The sequence below is a fragment of the Setaria viridis genome, chromosome 7 (assembly GCF_005286985.2).
Source record: "Setaria viridis chromosome 7, Setaria_viridis_v4.0, whole genome shotgun sequence".
Lineage (NCBI taxonomy): Eukaryota > Viridiplantae > Streptophyta > Magnoliopsida > Poales > Poaceae > Setaria > Setaria viridis.
This window is the reverse complement of record NC_048269.2, coordinates 31,231,676-31,255,816: the sequence shown is the minus strand read 5'-3', so window position 1 is coordinate 31,255,816 and position 24,141 is coordinate 31,231,676. Positions and strand designations below refer to the sequence as shown.

The 24,141-nt window shown below is 45.3% G+C and overlaps 3 protein-coding genes across 15 annotated transcripts; all 3 read left to right on the top strand.

Annotated features, from left to right (window-relative positions):
- Window positions 1-2,384: 2,384 nt before the first annotated feature.
- On the top strand, window positions 2,385-8,866 carry LOC117865591 (serine/threonine-protein phosphatase 7 long form homolog). 10 transcript variants are annotated; one of them, XR_004642575.2, is made up of 12 exons: window positions 2,389-2,866; window positions 3,633-3,724; window positions 3,813-3,867; window positions 3,972-4,014; window positions 6,040-6,123; window positions 6,204-6,388; window positions 6,490-6,656; window positions 6,742-7,425; window positions 7,500-7,708; window positions 7,788-8,082; window positions 8,246-8,342; window positions 8,420-8,866. XR_004642575.2 is itself a non-coding variant. In XM_072295141.1 (12 exons), exons 9-12 carry the CDS (start codon window positions 7,554-7,556, stop codon window positions 8,480-8,482), a joined length of 597 nt encoding a protein of 198 aa, XP_072151242.1. In that variant the 5' UTR covers window positions 2,396-2,866; window positions 3,671-3,724; window positions 3,813-3,867; window positions 3,972-4,014; window positions 6,040-6,123; window positions 6,204-6,388; window positions 6,490-6,656; window positions 6,742-7,425; window positions 7,500-7,553; the 3' UTR covers window positions 8,483-8,866. The 10 variants fall into 10 exon arrangements, 8 of the variants coding, with proteins under 8 accessions (XP_072151242.1, XP_072151248.1, XP_072151246.1 ...); XM_072295141.1 differs by having other exon boundaries at window positions 2,396-2,866; window positions 3,671-3,724; window positions 8,259-8,342; XM_072295147.1 differs by having other exon boundaries at window positions 2,396-2,866; window positions 3,671-3,724; window positions 3,947-4,014; window positions 8,259-8,342.
- A 7,845-nt stretch (window positions 8,867-16,711) lies between these two features.
- Window positions 16,712-21,392, top strand: LOC117863566 (uncharacterized). Of its 4 annotated transcripts, XM_034747349.2 has the most exons (13): window positions 16,712-16,917; window positions 17,323-17,371; window positions 17,759-17,911; window positions 18,114-18,250; window positions 18,338-18,407; window positions 18,584-18,674; window positions 18,769-18,838; window positions 18,970-19,065; window positions 19,374-19,473; window positions 19,568-19,654; window positions 19,800-19,876; window positions 20,064-20,168; window positions 20,976-21,392. In XM_034747349.2, exons 1-13 carry the CDS (start codon window positions 16,741-16,743, stop codon window positions 21,201-21,203), a joined length of 1,440 nt encoding a protein of 479 aa, XP_034603240.1. In that variant the 5' UTR covers window positions 16,712-16,740; the 3' UTR covers window positions 21,204-21,392. The 4 variants fall into 4 exon arrangements, with proteins under 4 accessions (XP_034603240.1, XP_034603242.1, XP_034603243.1 ...); XM_034747351.2 differs by lacking the exon at window positions 20,976-21,392 and having other exon boundaries at window positions 16,717-16,917; window positions 20,064-20,372; XM_034747352.2 differs by lacking the exons at window positions 16,712-16,917; window positions 17,323-17,371 and adding an exon at window positions 17,381-17,656.
- A 558-nt stretch (window positions 21,393-21,950) lies between these two features.
- LOC117863569 (universal stress protein PHOS34) lies at window positions 21,951-23,898 on the top strand. Its single transcript, XM_034747355.2, has 4 exons — window positions 21,951-22,300; window positions 23,169-23,278; window positions 23,366-23,484; window positions 23,570-23,898. The coding sequence occupies exons 1-4, from the start codon at window positions 22,114-22,116 to the stop codon at window positions 23,649-23,651; spliced, it is 498 nt and encodes a 165-aa protein (XP_034603246.1). The 5' UTR covers window positions 21,951-22,113; the 3' UTR covers window positions 23,652-23,898.
- The last annotated feature ends 243 nt before the right edge of the window (window positions 23,899-24,141 follow it).

Below are 24,141 nucleotides of genomic sequence, written 5' to 3'. Positions count from 1 at the left end.
ATGAAGCCTTGAATGGTCTGGTCTGTGGTCTCCGATGGAATCCGAGGCAGGGATCCGTTCCAGCCTCACGGCGAGGCGGATAAAAAAATCCGAGAAGTTTGATTGCACGGCGATCACTATGGTTGCCACAATGCCCCATTTCGTTTGCTATGTTGCTAGCTATAAGTGTGTTTGATAGAGGGATAGGATGGGATGGGATCATCCTAATTTTGTACGTGTTTGGTTGAAGAAATAGATTGGACGGAACGTGTATTTGGATGGAGGGATAGAATGGGACGGGATCATCCTAATTTTACATATGTTTGGTTGAAGAAATAGGTTACATGGGACAATATCAAAGAGGACTGTTCCTCAGAAAAGAGGAACGGCTCGGTCCTCCAAAACTAGCGGATGGATCCATCCCCGTGCATGGCGTCTCCCTCCATCTCCTCGTGCCCGTCCGCCCCTTCGGTTCCTCCTTGCGTGCACCAACCGGCCCCGCCTCTCCCGCTCCTCCAGCCACGCCCGACGTCTTCTCCCGCTCCTCCAGCCACGCTCGCCGCGGACGCCTCCTCCCGCCCTCCATCCTGGTGTCGCCGAAATCGGGCCGGAGCTAGCCAGAACCAAGCACGTGGCAGAGCTGATCGGGGCGGAGCTGCACTAGCTGGGGCAAGTGAGCGGCAGATGGTGCGCAACTGGCGACGAAGTAGGGCGGAGATGGTGCGCAGCCGTCCGACGAGCTAGCCAGGGCGAAGCAGGCCGGGGATGGTGCGCAGCCGGCCGACAGCGAGGTAGAGGCAAGCACGCGCGGATGGCATGGAGGTCCTCTGCATAGCCTTCTGCGGCTGACAGTTGGACCCTACTACTAACTGGATGCAAACACTATTAATAATGGACCATCTCTGTCTCTCCAAACGACGAACTAGGACGTCCGTTTTCCTACAACAAAACGTTTACTCCCTTCATCCCTTTTTATCTGTCGTTCACCGGGGCTTGCCCTCCTCATAACATGCTTCCCAAACGACACATACTAAAGGATAGAGGGAGTAGGTGGGATCATCTCATCCTAAAAAAAGAATGACCTTATCATGTTCCCTTGTTCCTCCAACTAAACACACCTATCATATCAAAGAACACAACTATTCGCCCATGCATTCACGCTGCGTTGGAGCGATCGAGATGTGCATGCATTTTTATCAAATAATAAAGTAAAGGTTGGTGACAATGCAGAGCTGCTAGTTTACCGCCAAAAGGGACGACGATGAGTAGTACGACGCCTATCCACCAAACTTCAAGCCGATGCATGCTCTTGTCCAAAGGCGATTGATCCACCGGAATGCTTCTGATGTTGTGCATGCTGCAAAGACGGGATTGATTAGGACATGAGACAAATTAAATGGACTTTCAAATTTGTAAATTTTTTTCTTAAGCTTTGGTTAACAACACTAACCCATATCAATTAGTACATGGATTTGGCGGGCTTCCAACCTTGTCTTGTCTTGCCTAGCATGACTGAGTCTACGTGTGACAGCAACCCTTAAAAAATGCACAGCTACTGCAAGCGATGAGGTTTCAGAGGTGTTTGGATATGAGGTGATAAATGTTAACAGTGTCACATTGGATGTTCGGATGCTAATAAATATGAGCTAATTATAAAACTCATTGCAGAACCTTGTTCTAGGCTTAATAGATTCGTCTCGCGAATTACCCTCCATATGTGCAATTAGTTTTGTAATTAGTCTATGTTTAATACTTTAATCAGCATCTAAACATCTAAACTTTAACATGCTATAGGCAAACACGCCTTCCTACCTGCTCGTGCCGGGTACAATAAAAAAAATGCACAGCAGCTGCAGCTCCCTATCGCAGAGGCCGGATTCCATTTTCTAAAAAAACGAGAAGCCTCCGTGGCGGCAGCCTTCCTGCCCAACCAAGCCAAGGTGTCACGGACTCACTGAAATAATCCGGGAGAAGGAGGTTCCAATCCGATGCAATGGAGTACTCGTCTCATCGCCCGAGAGCGAGCGGAGTCGTCTCCTCGGATTATGGTGTGTGGTGAGTGTCAGTCAGGCCGGCTGGTGGTTGGTGGCGGGGAGGAAAGGGGGCCGAAAGCTGCTGCGGGCTAGACTGCCTGAGACATCGACGTCAAAGCTTGCATGCAGCTCGACCGACCGGTCAGTTCAAGGGTAATTGGCAGGTGAAAGGTCAAAGGTGATACAGTGAAGGCAGTTTTTTTTTCTTCCGAAAACAGCGAAAAAGCCGGTCAAAAATTTTAATAAAGGGAACTACACCGTATTCTGCACAGTGCACACCAAAACACACCGAGTACTAGAATTAAGGACTTGGACATTCCCTGACGTTGGGCCACCTCATATATGAGCCCCAGATGTCATTGGCTATACAGGCAGCCACCCGCAAGGCCACAAGAAGCCAGCCTTTCACCTCTGCATCGCCATTACAAACCCTTCGTTCTTCTCGCTTCTCTCTCGCCAGCCACCTCCTACCTCCAGTCCAGCAAGCAGGCGTGAGCCCAGTGGCGGGCCCCTCGCTCTCTCCCCCACCTCCGCCCCCAACTATTCTCGCTCTAGCAGGTAGCAAGGAGTACCCTGCTGGCCGCCGGCAATCACCTCGATCCCCTTCACCCGCTTCCATTCTCGCTCGCCATCTTTTGCCAACAAGCACGCGCGCATCAAGGACGAAGAGCGCCGCCCCGGCCGTGACTGCCACTGGCGTGTGGGCTGCACCGGATCTCTCGCCGCCCTTCGCTGGGCGGGCCGGCGAGTGGATCTCTCGCTGGGCGGGCCGGCCCGTGGTGAGCTATACAAGGTCCATCGCGCCGCCGGTCGCCGCCGTTGGCCGCTTCGCCGAGAGCGCCGCCGCCGCCACCGTAAGGACCCCCTGCCCCTGTCCCTTTTGCTTGCCTCCTGTTGGATTGGACCCATTCTCCTGTTTATGACTTAGCTTATGTTAGCCTGAACCGTAATGTTAGAATCAAGCCTTGTATGGCCGCAATAGTTTGATACTACGTATTTTTGAGGGAAATACAGTGCGTTCCCCTGCCGTGTTACTTTATTAAAACAAAACCAAGATGGAAATGACAGGAAAGAGGGAGAAACGAGGAAGAAAAGCATCTGTATAAATCCATTGATTGATTAGGTATTATAACTCTAAGTCGGCAATAGTATGATTTTACTTCACAAGTCATGAAACTGAAAGATCTTCAGAAATATCTCCAACTTGATTCTGATATCAAGTATATATAATCCATTAACTGCTGATTCCCCGATACTGGATTTCCTCTGCATTCACTACAAGTTGACATTACCATTCATAAAAATGGTGGTTCAAGCAGTAAATTATTTGATAGGTGAAAATTTTAGTGCCATCTTGTATCTAAGTTTTTGTGTATGGATTTTTGTACTATCCTATTGTCTGATTGCAAGTTTGCACACAAGTATTCTTAGGACCTCTAAAGTATTTTCATGCAATACAAGGCAAAGGATATGTCACTGTCTCAGCTTGTCATAATAACATTAATGGCCAAGAACATGTGCTGCCATTGCCATGCCACTATACCAGGCCCTAGAACATGATATACATATGCACGCTTCCTTCAGTTGCGGTCTGATTTGTTTCCTGCGCTATGCTGTCAGCTTGCAACGAAGAGATTTTGAGTAAACACTGTGAGCAGGTGGACGAAGAAGCCTCCTGACGGCAGACGGTCACGGTCACCCCTGAGAATGTGGTATGGTGTTGGCGTTCCTGCTTCCTTGTTTCATTCTTTGACAGAGAACTGTAGCACATCTGAATCAATTAATCTGAATGAAAAGCAGGAGGAAGAGGAAGCCTGCAGATGGAAGGATAGCCGTGGCCACTCCTGAGATTGCGGTGCGTGGTTTCTACTTTTTGTTTCTATCTTTGACAAAGCACCGAAACCTATCCTAATTAATGAAAATACTGCTCTTAGATTGATTGATTGCTTTTACCATTAGTTCTCTGGAGCCTTACTCGGATTGGATGGCATAGGAAAAAAAGGTTAGTGATGTACTTACCGAGTGAAATGCCGTGCAAAGTTAACTTTGTATGCGGAGATTCCAATGTTTGATTGAATCATTTCTATTTCTTTCCATTCTGTGCATATTTTTAGCCTGCCAATTTAACCCTTTGCATACACCGCTAATTATTTTTTGTTTTTCAACTAGTAGGGTCTAATTAATGAGTGAAAACTTATTGTGGCCCCTGGCGAAAAATTTTATTTTGGCCCTTTTCGTGAAATTTTTTCACAAATAGACTCCTGACGAAACCAATTCCAAAAATGGACCCTTAGCTTGACGCCAGGATGACTAGAGCCAAGGTATAATGTCTTGGCGCTAGCCTCCATGGCGCCAAGGTCCCCCCACCGCGCCTCCAACATGGCGTCGGCCCTCTGACGTGGTGCCAAGCCTTGGCGTCAAGATCTATGGCGCCAAGCCTTGGCGCCAGCCTCCCTGGCGCCACTGGCGCCAAGCTTTTTACCACAACACCGGGGTTCCTTTCCTTTTACGCGTCCGTTTCCATTCGGAGTCATTTCAAATCGCGCCGCCGCTACCCTCAGAGACCGCCGCCGCCGCCGCCCTCGGAGTCCGCCGCTGCCGGCGCCGTCGCCGCTCGGAGGCCGGCCGGCCCCGCCCGGCGCCCGCCCACCCGAAGCCGCGCGCCCGATCGCTTGGAGCTGGCCCTTGCCCGCGCCACCAAAGGCCGGCGACGCCCGGAGCCACCCGGCCCGGCGCCCCCCGCCCGGGCCCCCGCGGCCGCTGCGCGCCCGCCCCCGTCCGGAGGCCGCCCGCCCCCCAGCCGGGCGCCCGCAGCCGCCCTCACCGGTGGCCCACGGCCGGAGGTCGCCTGACCCCGCTCGTTGCCCGCCCCCACACCTTGCCGCCGGTGTTCACCAGTGAGGTAAAACTCTAAGAAGAGTTATAGTTAACTAGATAGATAAAGAAGGTAGAGTTGGTAGATAAAATAGTTAGATAGATAAATTAGAATTAGATTGTTAGTTAGAATTTAGATAGGTAGGTAGAATTGGTAGATGAAATAGTTAGATACGTAAATTAGAATAGTTAGGTAGAATTGTTAGATATGAAAGTTTATCTTTATGAATTGCAATGATAGAAAGATTAGAGGATACTCATGACACTATTTAAATAGATGTATGTCCAATTTTGTTTACGTAGTTAGATGTATAGTTAGTTACATAGTAAACTAGTTATTTAGTTAAGTAGTTGTATAGTTAAGTACATAGGTACATATTAGGTGACATAGTTAGTTAGTTGTATGACATAGTTAGTTAGTTGTATTTAGTAGTTAGTAGTCAATTGATACTATCTCATTTCATACTAGAGATCTTGTACTTAAAATGTTTGATTTATTATGGACTAAATGAATTGTGCGTCGTTATATTGATATACTAGATGGAGAATGTAGTGAGTATATATCACGGAGGCACTGTGGAAAGGGATGAATATGGATGTATTAAGTTTGTTACCATGCAGTGCGAGGTTGTCATATTTGATGAGAAATACTCGTTTAGTGAGTTGCTTGCAAGGCCTCGGGAGGAGTTACATTGTCATGAAGATGATGAAATCACAGTCGAGGTCATACTTCACCTAGGTTCCCCTCTCAACATTCAAAGGAAGATGGTCCCAATTCGGTGTGCAGGCCAGTAGGAAAAATATGTGAGGACGGTTATGAATGGTCATTTCCCAAGTGTTGAAGTGGTTGTTCGTCGGGTGGGAGTTGATCCAAATTCTCGTCGGTTTCCCGACCAATGGGTCAACGGGCATACTTCGATCCTCCTGTCCCAGAACCTGTTATGGATGTGGTGTTGCACCTACTATTCCCGATGCTGAATCTGCCCCTAATGAAGTAGTTGGACATGGTTGTCGGATTGTTGATGATGTGGCGGACTCTCCTAAGGATTTAGTGACCATCTGACTTAATCATTTAGTCATTTAGTGACTTAGTGTGTAAGTAAGTTAATAATTTAATCATTTATTGCTTTAGTGACTTAGTCATTTGTTGCAGGGGCATACCCTCCAAAACTCGGTTAGAGATATAGAGCATTTCCGTCCTAGAGTTACGGATCCCGAGACGCGGAGCTTTCTAGAGGTAGGTCTCAAATTATTCTTTCTAATACTTTATTAATACGTTACATTCTTCTTTCGTGTAACTAGTTTTTACTACTGCAGCGACTGTCAAATCGGCTTCGCCGTGTCGCTGCTCGTTGTGGTTGCAGGACTGCCACGACGCGAGACATGCACGTTCCATCCCTACGCGAAGGAGGCATCGGTACGTCTAGCCAAGGCCCCTCAGGTTCGAAAGCAATTGCATCCGAGGATGAGGACGACGACGATGTGCTGACCATGAGCTTACAGTGAGACATCCGCAGCTAATATCTACCCTCATGATACAAGCATTGCAAGTGTCCACGTCTTGTTTCCTAAGAAATGTCTGACTCGGTTTGTTTGCATGCAGGTCCTTCCGCTCCTTCGTTCTAGAGCCCATGATGGGTTTTTGGCGCTGCAGTACGACGACCGCTACACTCCTTTGCTAAAGATGGCGGGCCTAGATGTCATCTCGTATCAGGTTCGTCGTGGGATGCCCAAGTTCAACTCAGCGGCTATAACTGCGTTGGTTGACAGGTACTACTGTATTTCTATTACCTCCGTTCATATTCAATTTATTATGTCCTTACATGTTAACAAGTAATATTCCTCCAAAATGTAGGTGGCGGCCCGAGACTCACAGTTTTCACCTGTCGTTCGAAGAGATGACAGTGACCCTACAGGACTGTCAGAAGATGCTGGGTCTGTTGATTCGCGGCTGGGCAGTGACTGGACCGTGCGTCTCAGAGGATTGGAGAGCATGAGTTGCAGCCTTCCTTGGGTGAGAGATTGAGGAGCAGGGGACTCGCACATCTGGAGTGCTAATCTCCTGGCTGCGGGAACACTTCGGGCAGTGCTCCCAGGACGCGGATGCGAAGACAGTTGGGCACTACTGCAGGGCGTGGATCCTGCACCTGTTTGACTGCATTTTTTTTCAGACGCTATAGGTGACACTGCGTCTTGGATGTGTATCCACTGCCTCACTGACTGGCAGCAGGCGGGTCTTTATAGTTGGGGATCAGCTGTGCTGCGTTTTCTATACCGGCAGCTGTGCGAGGCGTGCCATCGGACTTCGGGCTCCGCGTCAGTTGGTGGGTGTGTCTACCTATTGCAGTTATGGATGTGGGCTCGTCTTGCTGTTGGTCGTCCCAAGATTATACCGCGTCGACCGTGCTTCCCAGGTGAGATGCCGAGACGGCAGCCGACATGGGCATATCTTTGGGATCAGGTTAAGGTTAGCCATACGAGGTTGGATCGCGCGTACCTGGATTACATCAACGAGATAGACGCGCTCACGGCTCATAGTGTAAGTCAATTTTTTTTAACATGCTTTGTAATCGTTTAGTATAACAACTAACATCTTGTTTTGACATGTTACAGGTAAATTGGCAGCCTTAAGAAGGAGGGGACGCACTTCCTTTTACCGTTAGCTTCATGTGTGGGTTGGACGACGATCTTTACATGATGAAGTGCTCTCTCATATGTTTCTATGCTGTCGAGTACCACCTGCCAGATCGAGTAGCACGTCAGTTTGGGCTGAGGCAGATTTGGCCAACACCGGCGACCTCGACTAGTGTGGAGTTACACAGGTAAGTCTTTTCCTATTTGAATTATTTCAATATCATTAACTAAATTTTGCCTAGCAGTAACATGTAACGTGACGTGCAGCGTGGATCGTAAGAAGAAACGGAAGGTATCTGAGTGGGCCGCGTTCCACCAGGCGTACATTGACGATTGGGAGGACTTCCACGATAACGTGGACGACAACAATGAGCTGCATACAAGCAGTGAGTATAGGCAATACCAGACTTGGTACCAAGGTGCGACGCGTCACAGGCTGAGGGCAGCGTGGACGGAAGATGACTACGCCGACATTCACTCTTCTGACGATGAAGACACGGTGTACGATCAGAGTACTCGTGCTGGAAGGCAGGTGGAGGCAGGACCAATTCTCGATAGGATGGTAGGATAATTGCTTCACTTTTCTATGTTCTATGTTAAGTTACTTAGAGATTTAGTTAGTTAGATAAGGACTTAGTGACCATCTGACTTAATCATTTAGTCATTTAGTGACTTAGTGTGTAAGTAAGTTAATAACTTAATCATTTATTGCTTTAGTGATTTAGTAATTTGTTGCAGGGCCGTACCCTCCAAAGCTCGGTTAGAGATATTGAGCATTTCCGTCTTAGAGTTACGGACCCTGAGACGTGGAGCTTTCTAGACGTAAGACTCAAATTATTCTTTTTAATACTTTATTAATACGTTACATTCTTTCGTGTAACTAGTTTTTACTACTGCAGCGACTGTCAAATCGGCTTCGTCGTGCGGCTGCTCGTTGTGCTTGCAGGACTGCCACGACGTGAGACGTGCACGTTCCATCCCCACGCGAAGGAGGCGTCGGTACGTCTAGCCAAGGCTCCTCAGGTTCGAAAGCAATTGCATCCGAGGATGAGACGACGACGACGACGACGATGAGCAGAGGCCTGAGGAGCTTGGCCCGTCTCAGCTCCACGAGGCTCCCTTGACTCAGCCTACACAGGTTGTAAGCACTGGACTACGTCGCTCACGTTCTCCTTACACTCCAGGCACCGACGCCCTTGGTCACAAGGGTAAGGGTAAGACTAGAAGGTAGTGACGGTTCTTATTGCGAACTTTGTATTATATGGATTATTTGTATATATGGACTTTCATTCTGAACTATTGTGTATTTTATTATGAATGTGTCATATGCTTGTGTCATATGCTTATATGCTTGTATGTTTGTATTTATGTTCACTATTCATCTCGTAATTTTGTATGGATTGCATCAAAAAGTAGGGAAAATTCTGCCGAAATTTCGCTAACAAGCACCCTTTTTATTTTCTGCGGAAATTTCATTAGAGTACAACTTCGAAGTGCATTACATTACAAAATAAACATAGGTCGTCTACCACTTACGTGTCCATACTTAAAGTGCATTATTATATGACAACATAATAAAAGTCTCGTAATAGAAAATATTGTTTATAAATAAACCATAGAACTATAACCTAATTATGACTACTGAGTGCAACGAGGCCACTTTCCCTTCCTTAAGTCATCGGGATTTTCCTCAACCGCTGCTTTCGCTCGGCGTGCACGCTCAAGCTTCTTCTCCCTCTCCTCCCTATTCACAGCAACCCGCCTCCTTTCCTCCTCTTCCTTGTGCTCCTTTTCCGCAGCCTCCACTCTGAGCCTCTTCTCGTACACCTCCTTCCTCAATGCATCCCAGCGCATCATATCCACGGATCAAATGAAAGTTTCCTAAGCTACAATGTCGATTCGTAGTCTAGGGCGAAGTAGGAAGAGTAAAAACTCGAGAGAGTGAAGAAGAATGAGGAGGAACTCTCGGGCAGGAAGAAGGGTCGGCGGTTTATGTAAGGAGGCTTGGCGCCAACCTCCCTGGCGCCAAGGCTTGGCGCAAGCCTTAGTGCCACGTCAGAGGGCCGGCGCCACGTCAGAGGCGCGGTGGGAGGACCTTGGCGCCATAGAGGCTGGCGCCAAGACGTTATACCTTAGCATCCTGGCGCCAAGCTAAGGGTTCATTTTTGGAATTGGTTTACCAGGGGTCTATTTGTGAAAAAATTTCGCGAAAAAGGTTAAAATAAAAAAAAAAGTCGGTTCTCCGTGCCGTCTGCTGGGTCAAAGTAGTCAGCTGATGTTTTGGCATAAACAACTGTTGCGTTATCTGGTGGTTGTATTTTGTCTGAAGTTGCTAGTTTTCTGATCGCTATTGCTAGCTTTACCATGTAGGTGGCAGGCAGCGTAGGGTGTGATACTTTACTAGCTCTGTTCCTTTCTTGCTCTTTAAACACTTGCTACACTGTATTTCCGTTTCGTATAATGGAAATGGGGTCTCCCTCAATTCGAAAAAATAAGTACCTAATTAAAAGTATTAGGTGCATCCTTACCTCTTATATTAATCACAAACTTGAATGAGGTACACATGCGAGTTGGACATTTCGAAGTTGTTTATAGAGAGAAAACAACAAAACAATAAAAGGATTATTATTTTCCACAGTGTATCGGGTTATAGAAAAGATTCGCTTAAACTGCTTAGTAACTTTGGTTACAAAATAGGTGCCCGAGCAGGACAATGAAACGATGACATTGTCTTGGTCTTCTTCACTTTTAAATTTTTAATCTACAATTTTAATCTACAGTTCTAAGCAGGGCTGGTAAAATCACAGGTCCCGAGCTGGTAAAATCATGTCCCCCAAGCTGGTAAAATATATGTCCTAGGCTGGTAAAATCGATATCCCAGGCTGGTAAAATCATGTCCCAGGCTGATAAAATGTATGTCCCAGGCTAGTAAAATGTATGTCCCCTAAGTTCAGATTTTACCAGCCCGGGATATAGATTTTACCAACCCGGCACCTGTGATTTTACCAACCCGGGACATACATTTTACCAGTCTGGGACATGATTTCCTTCCAGCCTCGGTCGCCAGTGACCTTCCAGTCGCAGTCTTCGCAGGAGGGCATGGCGAACTGGACGATGGTGCTGGAACCGGCTGTGCACGTCCCGAGTGGGCCTTTCCAGCCGCCGCCGGAACATGTTCTTGAGCGGCCTTTTGGGGAGTCGCCGGTGCGGTACCGCGAGGGTCGTTTGGAGTACGAGCCGGCCGTTTTATGCCGGTGCGGAGTGAAGATGGGAAGATTCATTTCGTAGCGTTATTTCCCGGGGAGGAGGTTCTACAGTTGCATGGTAAGTTTTCATGACAGCAATTCCATTTATTTTTTACGATTTTCTTCTTTTGTTTTGGGTCTAATCTGCTAAGTCTTTTTGTTTGCATTTATTTAGGTTGGCAGCAATGGTTGTGGATTATCGGAATGGTATGATCCTCCCTTCTCTCAGTTTGTCACGAATATGGTCGGTGACTTGCGAGATAGTGTGCTGGAATTGCGAGAAAGAGTGCAGGCCTTGAAAAAAGAGGTTGATGAATACAATGAGCAGAAACAAGAACTTCAGGGCTCTTTGGAGGATATGGTGAAGAACTTGAGCATGAAGTGAAGGTCCAGTTCTTAAACCTGTGCTATATCATTATTTCACTGCTATATATGTTGTTATATCATGGTTTCTTGAACCTGTGCTATATCATTATTTCACTGCTAGAAATGTAATACAATAGCAACTAATGAAATCCTGGAAAACAGTAGAACAACTGCATGTCAAGAAATCACGGACCACCCATGACCATGTTAAGGATTTCAATAACATCTATAACTCCTATAAAGACAAACCCCACTATCATATTTATCTGAAATTTTGTTGCACCACGTCATCTACTTCACCACCGGCCGTCCCTACTTCTACGGTTACAGTAGAGTTGAGTGCTTCTTCCATCGAGCCGATAGAAACAGAAGTCCGTGTAACTTCGCCAGCCACAACCGTGCGCCCATTCCATGGAGCATTAACTGCACCGACTGCCCAGCAATCAAAGATTGAAGAGGCCGATTGCGATTATTCTCCACTCGCATATACTTTATTTACCGCTCCTAAGCTAGCGTATATATACTGCTATGTTGCTAGGCAGTCCATTTTCACCTCTTCAATCATTGTTGAGAATTTGATTTCCATGCGACCATCAATTCCTACTTTGTATCGATGGTCTTACTTGATTGTTGGTACCATCCATTCCAAGATGACAGAAGCAAATGATCAAGGCTCAAGAGGCGGATCATTTTCAGTAAAATATCATAGCAGCCGGCATCCAGGCATGCATCACAGACTTTTGTCATCCTCAATTTCAAACAAAGCTTCCTCTCAATTCTTGCTGAACCCCATCCTATATACAATTTTGTTAATTTTAGGAAGATGATTTATTTTTAAAATATTACTTGCTTTTTATCCGGTGTTTATTTTAGTTTCTGCTGACATGAACCTCTGACATAAATCATATACATTGTATAGTAACTAAATAGTTTTTCTTTTGTCACTCCCTTTATCCTGTTTGATGAGAAACATCATCTCGATTTCTACTTGCTCTCAGACTCTTGGACTCTCACATCCCTATATGAGTTTTTTTAGCATGTATGGGACTATTCCTGTGCGGTTGTGTGATGTATGTTAATGTGCAAATTATATATAATGTCTTCCACACTTCCTACCCTAACATTTTCTTCGAAAAATTTCACTTCATGTGTCATGATTAATTTATTTGTTTTTCATAAAATATCACCTTTTGAATTCCCGCAGCAACGCACGGGGTATCCACCTAGTTTTAGTTAAGAACAATAACATGAAGATTTTCTTTGTGGGGATAGTGTGGGTTCTTTGGCTTCCTAGGATGTTTTTTCAAATAAGAATTTTACTGTGCCCAGGAGATGTTATCCACAAGATAAAAAAAACATGTTACTCACATAATTGTATCATTTGTGCAGAAATGGAAACAGCTTCTTTTTGAGAGGACAACATCAGGAGTCTGCAGGAATGACTAGTGGAGGAAGGCAATCTACAAGGTTTTCCCAGCTGGGATTGGCTAAGTAGTAGTAGTTTCTTTTGGGAAAACTCTAAATGTAATAGATGTAGTAGCTAATTTATCTTTGATGGTAGATCGTTGGAAACTCAGTCATGAGGGATGCTTAGGATTTAAGTAGTGCCAACAGAATATTGGTTGCATGATTATCCAGCGATAGCTGAATTTCTATGGTGCCCAATATTATCCTGGAAGAGCATTTCTATGGTGCCCAATATTATCCTGGAAGAGCATTGCTCTGAACTTCTGTTGAGTTCTAATGTCTTGTGTTACTTCTAAAACTATGGTGACTATGATCTAGTGCTGCTGCTTCGTGCGGCTTTACCAGGTCCAACGTGTTGAATAATGCTAGGGTTGATGCAATGTAATATTATTCATAAATGTGAATGCAGAAGATGTCTATATATATAATATTATATCAAATGTAATATTATTGATAAATACAACTTTATATATATTAGCGTGTTAGAACTATTATACGTAAACGAAACAAATACGAAATACTAATATAGAATAAAGAATCAGAAAAAAAAAAATAAGAATATTTAGTAACGATCGTTTATACCAACCGGTACTAAAAAGGAATTCTAGGACCTGAAGACGTTTCCCCAGCAGCAGCGTCTGAGTTCTGACAAATGCTGCTCGATCAAGAAAAAAAGAAACGTGAACTTCTTGTGTCTTCGTGTTGCGGTGTTGACCAGTTCTCTGGCTCGTTGACTGCAGACCCTTCGATTCGGACCCCGGCCTGCTGACGTTCTGCATTCATTCTCCTGCGAAGACCAATACGTGCCCTTATGACTTTAGCATAAACGAATTTACATTTAGACGTATAAAAGGCCTACGCAAAATGCATCACTAAGCAGCATTGTTTTGTGGGGACTGAGGAGAGGAGCTCAAATTCCTCTGTATTCTGTGGAGCTCGATCGGGTGAGTGTGAAGAGCAAATAAAGGATCCAGCAGTATCCACCGTGTTCTTAGTGAACCTAATGCGTCTCACTTACCACATATGTAAGGCCCAAAAGCTAGGTGGTACGCGAGCCTTACAAGGTGCAACGGGCCGATTCTAAGCCCGTGATGAAAAATCATATAGTAATTAGTAAAAAAATTATAAAACACAGGAAGGGTAAGCCGTGAGAACTACTTTAACCAAATGTTGTTCATATTAGCTCTTCATGCACACATGCCAAACCATTCAAGTTGGAGTACCTGTATGTCTGCAACCGTAACACAAGTGTCGAACAATATGGCGTACATGCATATGCACCAAAAACGAACGAATCCCAATCCTCTGCCCGTATAAAATCCACCCGGTCCTACGCGGTTCCAAAATGACCACAAAAATCTACTCCCTAAGCAAATCTCATCAAACAAAACCGAAGAAGCACATGAACGGAGGTCCGATCCGTTACAAAAGAATACATCATCATTTGTATACGATTGTTGTTGGTGTGTACATGTATGTGTCTCAAGAACCTAATCGATCATGCATCCAGAATTCCAGACCGATGATCAATTCAACAACAGGGGATGGGATGGGATGATTAATCCTCTGTGTGCTCCAGCACGTCGACCATGAGCTGCATGACCGTCACCTGCGCCTGCAGCCGCGCGATGTAGCCGGCGGCGCGGAGGAGGATCGAGCTCAGCTCGTTGGCCTCGTCGCCGCCGCCGCTCGGCACGAGGCGCCTCAGCGCCTCCATCTTCCTGCTGACCACCTCCGTATCGCGTCGCCTGCTGATGGCCTGCCTCGCCTTGCCGTTCGTCGGCGGCGAAGGCCTTTTGGAAGCCATGGCGGCGGCGGCGGAGGACGTCGGTGGCCTCGTTCTTGGCCTTGCCGTCGACGATGTCGTTGAAGAGTTGCAACGACGGCTGCCGGTGTGAGCAACCATGGCTAATCTTCGTTGCAAATTGCAGCGGCTAGCTGTAGAGAGATAATTAATGAGGACTAGCTCGAGGAGATGAAGGTTTGGATAGAGATGAAATGATGATGCTAGCGGCTAAGTGTGCAAGAGAGAGGGAGGCAAGGCCGCAAGGGGGTGTTTATATAGACAGATCATAGATGATGGCCGGAGCCAGGCTGGAAGAAGAGATATGTGTAGGAATAAGCTAGGTGTCATGCATTGGCATGACAAAAGCCGGATAATTAAGAACATTAAACTTTTTACTGACCAAATCAAATAAACAAAGCCTTGCATCATGCAACATAGCTTGCTACTCCCTCCATCCTAAATTATAGATCATTTTAGGTTTTTTAGATTCATAGATATTATTATACATCTGGATATATAATATATTAAAAAATTAAAACGACCTGTAATTCGGAACGGAGTCGGAACGGAGGGAGTAGATCATATGTGCATGTGGCTACGACATGGAGCACACACACATTGAGAGTTCTTAGCAGATCATGCAGCCATGTTGGGATGCATTGCAATTTGCTTGAAGGTGAGGGCATGCGTGCATGACTGCATGTTCTCCTAACTCGAGGCCACATGCCACCACATGATTCCTTAAACAGCCAACACCTCACCTCCATCTTTCTGCATGCACTCCGATCGCTTCCCTTTCAATTCTCCTCGTCACAACACCCTGTAATGTGCCTGTCATCGCCTCTACTACTCTCCCATGCCATGCATGATTCCCATGCAAGCTAGCTACCCTCCATGCATGCATGCATGTGTGACGTGTCATCGGCCCCACTCCTCTGGCAGGCTGCCACCTCAGCAAAAGTGCAGCAAAGAAAGAATAAAAGTCGCCTCAGCTCATCGGCTCATGCATGTGTGAAGAAGAAAAGGTCTCCTGCAGCATGTGTTCACTGTTCCCATTGTGGTGCTGGGCATCCCTATTATATATACATGTTAGTTAGGAATTATACAACTAAGGACATAATTATAAAATAAACAATATAGATTATGTTGTAATGTGCCAGCATGTTCCCCCGCGGGGAGCTGATCACGATCGACGCAACTAAACCGCCTCGGATAATGGACAAATGGGATGCGTTGCACATGTAAATCTCCATGATTTGGGGGCTCTTGATTTGCAGCTTAGCCATGTTCCCCCTCTCCCTAGCTATTGACAGATATCAATGGGAACAGTAATGCGCGCGCTTAATTGACACGTGTCATATGTGCCGGCCGTCGATCGTCGGCACCGCGATTTGCGGTGCAAGATTAGTGGTTGGCACGCGGAAATCAGGCAATTTCCGTGAAGATCCCCCGGATGAGGGACAAAGAGATTGTATGTATATTCAGTTAGTTGGTTGATCATGTTGATGAACGCATCAACATTCATGTGCGTGTACGACGGGCGGTTGATCGATGAGCAACCAGGTGTTGGTTTGTTAGCAAGCTAGGCATGTGACTAGACTTAGACTTATTAATTGCTCCCTTCGTCCCAAATTATAAATTATTTTACTTTTTTAGATTTATAGATTTTGCTATACACCTTGATATATATTATATCTAGATGCATAATAAAAGGTACGAACCTACAAGATCCAAAACATCTTATAATTTGGGATGAAGGAAGTACGTACAGTGACTAATTAGACCGTCTACCAAAGTAGATAGCAGATTAAGTCTACCCTGCTTGAAGGCTGGCTAGAACAGAGGTCGTCTCACATGCATGAAGGCGGCGTTTGTTGAATTAGGTTTTAGGTAGGAAGTGAGTCGAAATTGACTTGCTGAGTTTGTGTTGAAGTCTTGGATTTGATCTACAGCAGCTATGTGGTTTCCCCGGTCCCGTACCGTACGCGTGAATTGGTTAGCCCAATCTAGCACATGGAAACATCCATGATTTGGGTTCAACGCACATGCACGCCTGAACGAGTGCCGTATTGTGGGCTCAGTGCCCTCGGCTAAACAGGTCCCAAGACTGTGGTGGGCTGACGGCGTGATGGGTTCCCCGCGGTCTGTGGCCCACTAGAGCCCACTCAGATAACTCGAGTCTCGAACGGTCTCAGAATCACGGCTAAGCTAGGCACCCACCGTTGATCTCAGATCGACGGACGTGGACCGTTTCTGCACCCACGGGAACGGAACGGACTTGGGGAACCGGATATTTCCCATTCCCACTTCCTTCTTCCACACCGCCGCTGTGGCCGCGCGAGAAGAAGCCATAGCCATGGCCGCCGTCCCGGCCCCGCCGCCGCCTCTCCTCGCCTCCCACGCGGCCGTCCGGGCCACGGCGTCCGCCGTTTCCCGCTTCCGCGGCGCCCGCCTCGCTGGCGACCACCCGCCGCAGGTCGCGGCCCTCCGGCGCGGCGACTGGGTCAAGCTCATCTGCGGCGCCAGCTTCGAGGTACCGTGCGCTTTCCACCTCGCTGCTGCACCCCTAGCTAGATTGAGCTCCGGGACTAGTGAGTGCGTATGCACAGTTGGGTGGAATGGACTGGTAGAGCAGCGAATGCTTCATCTCCAACAGGTGGTGAAAGGCAGGGGGGGAAGGGTCCTGCGCTTGTGCAGTTGTGCTGGTTTTGGCTTAAGCTTAAAAGGAAAAATGGAGAATTGAATTGGGTTGCACCTGTGGAAGCCGACTCACGGCTGTAGTTGGTACCTTTGGTGCCTCCAGGTCCAGGGACACTAATTTGGTGTGCTAGCACAACGAGAGCAGCAGTGGCGGCAATGTATATGTAAAACGGGAGAAGAATTACTGACTGACAGCAATATGATTCTCAGGTTGCTTACACGTGCATTGCTTATGCAGGATGCTGCTGATGTCAGGAACCTCTCCCTTGTCTACACGCTTGCTGGAGGTACGTATGTTGATTGACTTGATTCAACTGATGAAAACATCCATTTAGAGTGGATATGTAGCAAATAGCATTTTAGATTGACACCGTGACAATTTCATTGTTACTCAGTTTTTCTTCTTCTACTTTCAGTCTGTCAAGAATTCAGATTTGAATTAGTTGTATTGTAGTTTGACCTTATATTGAACAACCACAAACAAAATGAAAAATTGAATGTGCTAACAAAGTCTGATTTGATAGTGGTTAGATGACCAACAAATTGTTGTGTTGGAAGCATATTTCTGCTAGGTAAATGATTTTCTTTAAAGTGCACTCCAGTGATTTCACCATTTTAACAAACAAAATCTGATTGTGTACTCTTACGAATCTTGCATAGTTTTGTGGATGCAGTGGATTGCATTGATTGTGCAGCAGATGCATCTGTGGTGGGTGCAGTAAATGAGGGTATTGATGTAGCAGCCTCAATCATACCAGCAGTTCAAAGGCCATGGGTGATGGTTAGTGTTAACGATGATTGCAGAGACCTTCATTTCCGTAAAGCTGGTAATGACATGCTGCAGTGAAAATTATTGAAATATCATTCATGTCACTTCAATTTTTTTCTTTTGGTGTCAATTTGATTGTTGTCATTTGGGAATTGCAATTAGTTTCCTGCTTTCACTAGCATTATTTTCCCTGTATTTAGTTTAGACCTGTTAACTACTGAAACTTTTTTCGCATCTGAATAAACTTGTCTATCCTACAGAATTTGATCCTGAGGATTGCCCACCAGATTGCTCAAAGCCATGTGAGAAAGTTTGTCCTGCTGATGCAATTTCACTTGAGAGCATCATGGTTGGAGGAGAGCACACTCGATCTGATCCCTTACATGGTAAACTTAAGGTATCAATTGGTTTGGTTATTTTCTTCTGCTCATGTTTATTCTCTTCACGAGCTTCAGTTTTTTTACATGAGTTCTGCCTTGTGCAGGGTGGTGTTCTTACAGAGCGGTGCTATGGATGTGGACGATGCTTACCAGTTTGCCCTTATGACAGAATAAGTGAGCACCATTTATCTTCCATCCAAGTTCTTTTATCATCGCCAGACTAGGTTAGCTATACCTTTGTGCAAATTGCCTTCATAACTTGCATATGTCAAACTTCACTGTATTTTTGAATCTGATCCCTCCTGCACCCTTGTGATAGATGATGCAAGCTTTGCCTGAAATCATTTCAGGAGCTGTGTCCTATGTTCGAGATCCAATTACCACTTCTGAACTGTTGAAAAGGAATGACGTTGATGCGATAGAGATACATACCACTGGAAAGTATGTTTCCCTTTCTTTGAGATAGTGGATTAACTAATGTTTACCTTTTTCGGTATTGGCGTTACTTAGGATCTGATATATTCCATCACTGTAGGGGAACTGATACGTTCGATGCCCTCTGGAACAGCTTTAGTGAGTCAATCAATAATGTGAAGCTGGTAGCAGTAAGTTGCGCTCTTAGTTTTCTGATGCATACACTAGTTCTGATGCTGAAAATATCTCCATGTTCCTTTGCATTTAGAAGAAATTCCTTCATTCTTCCGCAATGATTGATGCTCAAATTTAACCTTTTTAGGTTAGCCTGCCTGATATTGGTGAATCAACTGTTGATTTCATGAATGTGCTATACGCAATAATGGAGCCTCATCTTCAAGGGTATAATCTTTGGCAGGTTAGTTCACAAGAAAACAAACCATTCAATTGCCACTTTCTAATATGGAGGGTATACTGTCAAATATAGGCCTTGTTCATGTTCCATTAACAGTTTCGTACTTTTTTTTTTTACAATACACGATGACTGTAAAGATTTTTTTTGTGCTTTTAGTAAGATTTTCTGTAAATGCTAGTATCACTTTGTTAATCCTCTTGATTGTGGTAGGAACTTGGTTATGCATATGATTTATGGTACTACTTTTGGTCTAAACATATTGAAGGTTCTTCGGGGATTTTCTTTTAAAAAATACTTTCTTTTGTGATCAGTTGGATGGCCGACCCATGAGTGGTGACATTGGTCGTGGTGCAACAAGGGAAACAGTTTCTTTTGCTGTTCATATGGCTTCAGTGCCAGAAAGACCACCTGGTAAACAAAGCAAACCACTGGAATAATTTTCTGCCTTATGTGGCTCTCTTCTCCCTACAGTTGTCAAGTATTTGCTGTTTCTATGGTTTTGAAGGCTTCTATCAGCTGGCCGGTGGCACCAACTCATACACTATTGATTGCTTAAAGAAAGCTGGTCTTTTCCAGTCCATGACTTTTCCTGGTACGTTGTTCCTTACATGACTTTTCTTTGTTGAATTGGTAGTACAGAATAAAGAACTCAGTATGTAGCTCCAGTTGCTTACTGAACTTATCTTTCGTGGAAGAAAATGTCCTTCTGAGCAACCTCTTTATCTAATTGAATTCAGGGACAACAACCTCTGAAACAATCAGTTCTCAACAAGCTTTGATCGGAGGGATTGCTTATGGCGGCTATGCTCGCAAGGTTTGAACTAGTGACATGTCTTTTTAAGCTTGATCCTTACTGAAATGGAACTGGTGACATGTCTTTTAAGCTTGACCCTTACTGAAACAAAAGTAGTTACAAGGCTTTTAAGATTAATCTAGTTATTAATGAACCCATGGTTCTCACATGTGCTTTCCTCATAGTTTTTTTTCCTTCTGTATTGCAGATCATTGGAAGAACTCTACGCAAAATACCAGCACAGTTTGGTCGTGTGCGCATCGAGGATCATCCAGATCATCTGTTGGAGGCATTACAAGATGCCCTGTCATTAGTAGGTCCCGTGAAGGGTTATCCAGCCCTTTCAAGCATGAAATGAGTTCTCCCTCTGTCCCATAATAAGTGCATTTCTAGAGTTCAAAATTTGTCCAAAATAAGTGCGCATCTAGGAATGGGACCACGCAACTCTAATTGTTTTTTCTACTTTCTCAGTGCAATGATTATAACTTTACATGGTATATAAGTAATTTTTCACTAACATCAATCTCTTCACCCAAACTCTAAAAGTGCCCTTATTTTGGGACAGAGGGAGTAGATTGATAATAGGAAGTAGATGGATACCTTTTGAACCTAGTTTTTAAGTCTAATACCAATTTACCATCCAGAAAGTGAAGAAAAGAATGCGGCGTGTTCGACCGCAATGTTAATTAGACGCGCGCGCTGCAGCGCTTCGCGGCGTAAGCGCCCGGTGGGTCCCACGCGGCCCCGTGTTTTTTCCTTTTTTTTATTTTTCAATTTTTTATATACCGCGTAAATATTTGTATATACGTATAAGTTATGTACATAAATTTTTTGAACAACATTCTCTCAAAAGTTATCACAAATGTTAAACGTATAAGTTATATATATCATAAAAGTTGTATTATGAAATTTATCACCGTACAAATTATTCGTATAGGTTACAGCTTTCTAAAAAATAAATTCGAAGTTATTCTTACAAATTGTACTTAGAAGTTATACATATAAGTTTTGCACGCTATTGAAGTTGTGCTAAAAAATTATCTCATAAAAGTTATATCGTGAAGTTATACATCAAAGTTACGTGGATAAGTTATGATATGTCGAAAATAAAAAATTACAGGATTTTAAACTTTCCAAAAAAGAAAGTCGTGGGCTGTCGAGGGATGGAGCGCTGGCGGCCCTCCTGGCGGGCGCGCTGATTAGAGACGCCCGTGTTGGACGCCTGTATGAGGTCAATTTGGTGATAATTGGACGAGGAATCCCCGTCATGGCTGATGGTCGCTCGTTTCTGTGGAATCTTGAGTGCCGTGGTGCTGCAAACATCTCTTGTTTCCTTTTGTCCTTGTAAATAAATATAGAAATAGTATGAGTTCGACAGCTTTATGCGCGCGGCTGAATTTGTCCTTGTGAAAACAAGTTGCTTTGACCATTGTTTTGTTTTCCAGACACGGTCTGCGAATTAAACTGCTGCTGATGACCTTTCAAGTGGGACGACATGTATATTGTTGTCTAATGGAAATGACCTCTTACCTTTTTATTTCAAATGTATAAGGGTATCAGTAAAAGCTCATCAAATATGCCAAGTTGGCAACCAATACCATTGGCACAGGCACATCAAAATATCTCCATCGTTACGACTCCCACCGTCACACATACCTACCATTTTGACCAAAATTTAATCATGCTTTTGAGACCTTGATCGTCAATAACTTCTGAAATATCTAGCCTGAAGATACAAAAATTATCACCGTAGATTTGCCTTGAGAATATTTTTGTAGTCTCATATGCTTTTAGATATTACAACTGCGTATGATCAGAAGTAAAGATCAACGTTATACCTTCAAGACCAAATAAAAACAAATAATATCAAGTAATAGCCAAAGAACGTTCGAGGTGAAGGAGCCAAACCCAAAGCGAAATACTTAGAATTGACCATTAGACAAAACAGCACAAACAAAGCTGCAAATGCATCATTGACGATGACACATGCACATGTTGATGGATGGAGGGTGTCACGGCATCTGTCGGCCACAAGTGTCCTTTGCCCATCAATCATCAAATAGGCCTCGAGTCCTCACCTGACAGAGACACAGTGTGACAGGGGCCCCCACCGCCACCGCCTTTGGCAGCCCAAGCAGTGACCTCCACCTCGCCAGTCGCCACCGCGTCCTGCCCGAGCAGTCTCCTTTTAGTCCTCACGCAGCCCGCCGCCGCACAACAAACCAAGAAGCTGTAGGAGAGGGACGAGGAGTGAGGAGATGGCCGGCGCTGGGGGAGAGAGGTGGGTGGGCCTGGCGACGGACTTCTCCGGGGGGAGCCGCGCCGCGCTGCGGTGGGCGGCGGACAACCTGCTGCGCGCCGGTGACCAGGTGCTGCTGCTGCACGTCGTCAAGGAGCCCGACTACGAGCAGAGCGAGGCCATCCTCTGGGAATCCACCGGCTCCCGTACGTACGCTTGCTTCCCCCATCCCCACTTGCTTGCCTGCTAGCGAGCTAGATGTTCTTGACCTTTCTTGCTTGCCGCGCGAAATTGGAAATTTCTAGCCGAGCAAAGGTCAGATTTTACATGGTTTTCGATGATCCGTGCCCTGCGCCGTGCAGTAGAAATATAGAATTATAACGTATTGCATCGTCCTGCCGGTTACTCTGCTCTCTCCGCTCTGGATTCTGGAGTTCGTGTTCATTGGGGAGGTGGAATCGCGGATAAACAGGCAAAGGTCCAGAGGTACATACAAGGAAAGTGGGTGTGTCTGGGACAGGTCATATGCTACAAGTTGCGGCAATTTCGTCATCAGATTTTACTTTTTCGCCATTTGTGCTGCCAAATTGATCCAAAGAAAATTCTGAAACCCAAAACCAAATTCATCACTGACCTGCGCTCAGCCGAACTATGCGCCTTTATTCGTAGCCAATAAACATTGCAACTACTCCTAAAGAGTACTAGTGAGATCAATATTCTTTAGGGGTTAGGCTAGTCTAGGACGGCCACTATTTCATTTTAATAGTTGATCCAACAGGGCCTACTTTACCTGCCAACTTTTCAAAATTTTATATCATCTCTCATGGTAGTTGCTCATCTTCCTAATTACAGAAATTGAAATTCAGATTCTTTACTTTGTTTCATAGTCACCCGGTTGAAGCTTTAGTATCAATTGCAGCAACATAGAGGGACCACTTTCATGTGTGGTGATATACCGCTGATGTTGTGTGGCATGAATGCACGTAGATGGCTTTTTCACTCTTCACATCATTTTACATTATGGCCGGCTGGTTGCTCAGTATCCTCAATGCTTTGGTTTGTTAACTGTGGTAGCATTGATTCCGCTCTCGGAGCTCTCTGATCCTCTTATCGCCAAGAAATATGGGGCAAAGCCCGATGCTGAAACCTTGGATCTACTCAACACCGTAGCCAAGGAGAAGGAGGTGGTCCTCAAATCCTTGCTTGTTTTCTCTTGTCATCCCCTTGCCAATGTTTGATCTACGAGGTTTCAAGTTCCTTATTGCAATCAGGTTATGGTGGTTGTCAAAGTCCTCTGGGGAGATCCCCGTGAGAAGCTATGCCAGGCTATCAGCGACACGCCCTTGAGCTGCTTGGTCATAGGAAGCAGAGGCCTGGGAAAGCTCAAGAGGTTGCACCAAGCTGCTCCCAAACTGTCCTTAAAGAGTATGTTATCTTCCACATGCCAGTGCTGATCTTCTGATATCTTCCTGCAGGGTGCTCTTGGGAAGCGTCAGCGACTACGTCGTCAATAACGCAACCTGCCCTGTCACGGTCGTCAAGTCCCACGATGGCTGATCTTATCATGGAAATGACTGAATGTGTTGCTGTAATAAGAGGATGGTTGGCCTGTTGAAGAACATGCACTAGTTTCCAGCTAGCTGAAACATGTTGAACCAGGCAGTTCTATTGTAATAATGGTCAAATGACCTTTTGAAGGTCATGGACATGTAAAAAGTACTGTTTTCCAGATTAGCTGCACCATGCTTTTGTTTCTGTATGAGTGATGTTTATAGCTTCCAAGGTTTGAAACATTGGATCATTATCCTATTGTGTTTCTGCTGTGCTATGCGATGTCAATGCTTGCACATCAAACATGTTACATTTTGACACTGAAAATATAAGCGCCGATAATTTTAAACAAGATAGAGGAACGTGCAAGAGAAAGGAGCTTTTCAGAGGTGAGTTAAATATGACAGGTGTTTAGGTAAATGTCACTATGGACGTATCAACATGCCATGCAAATCAAGAAGCAATATAAATGCAAATTCAGCAACCGACCAGATCA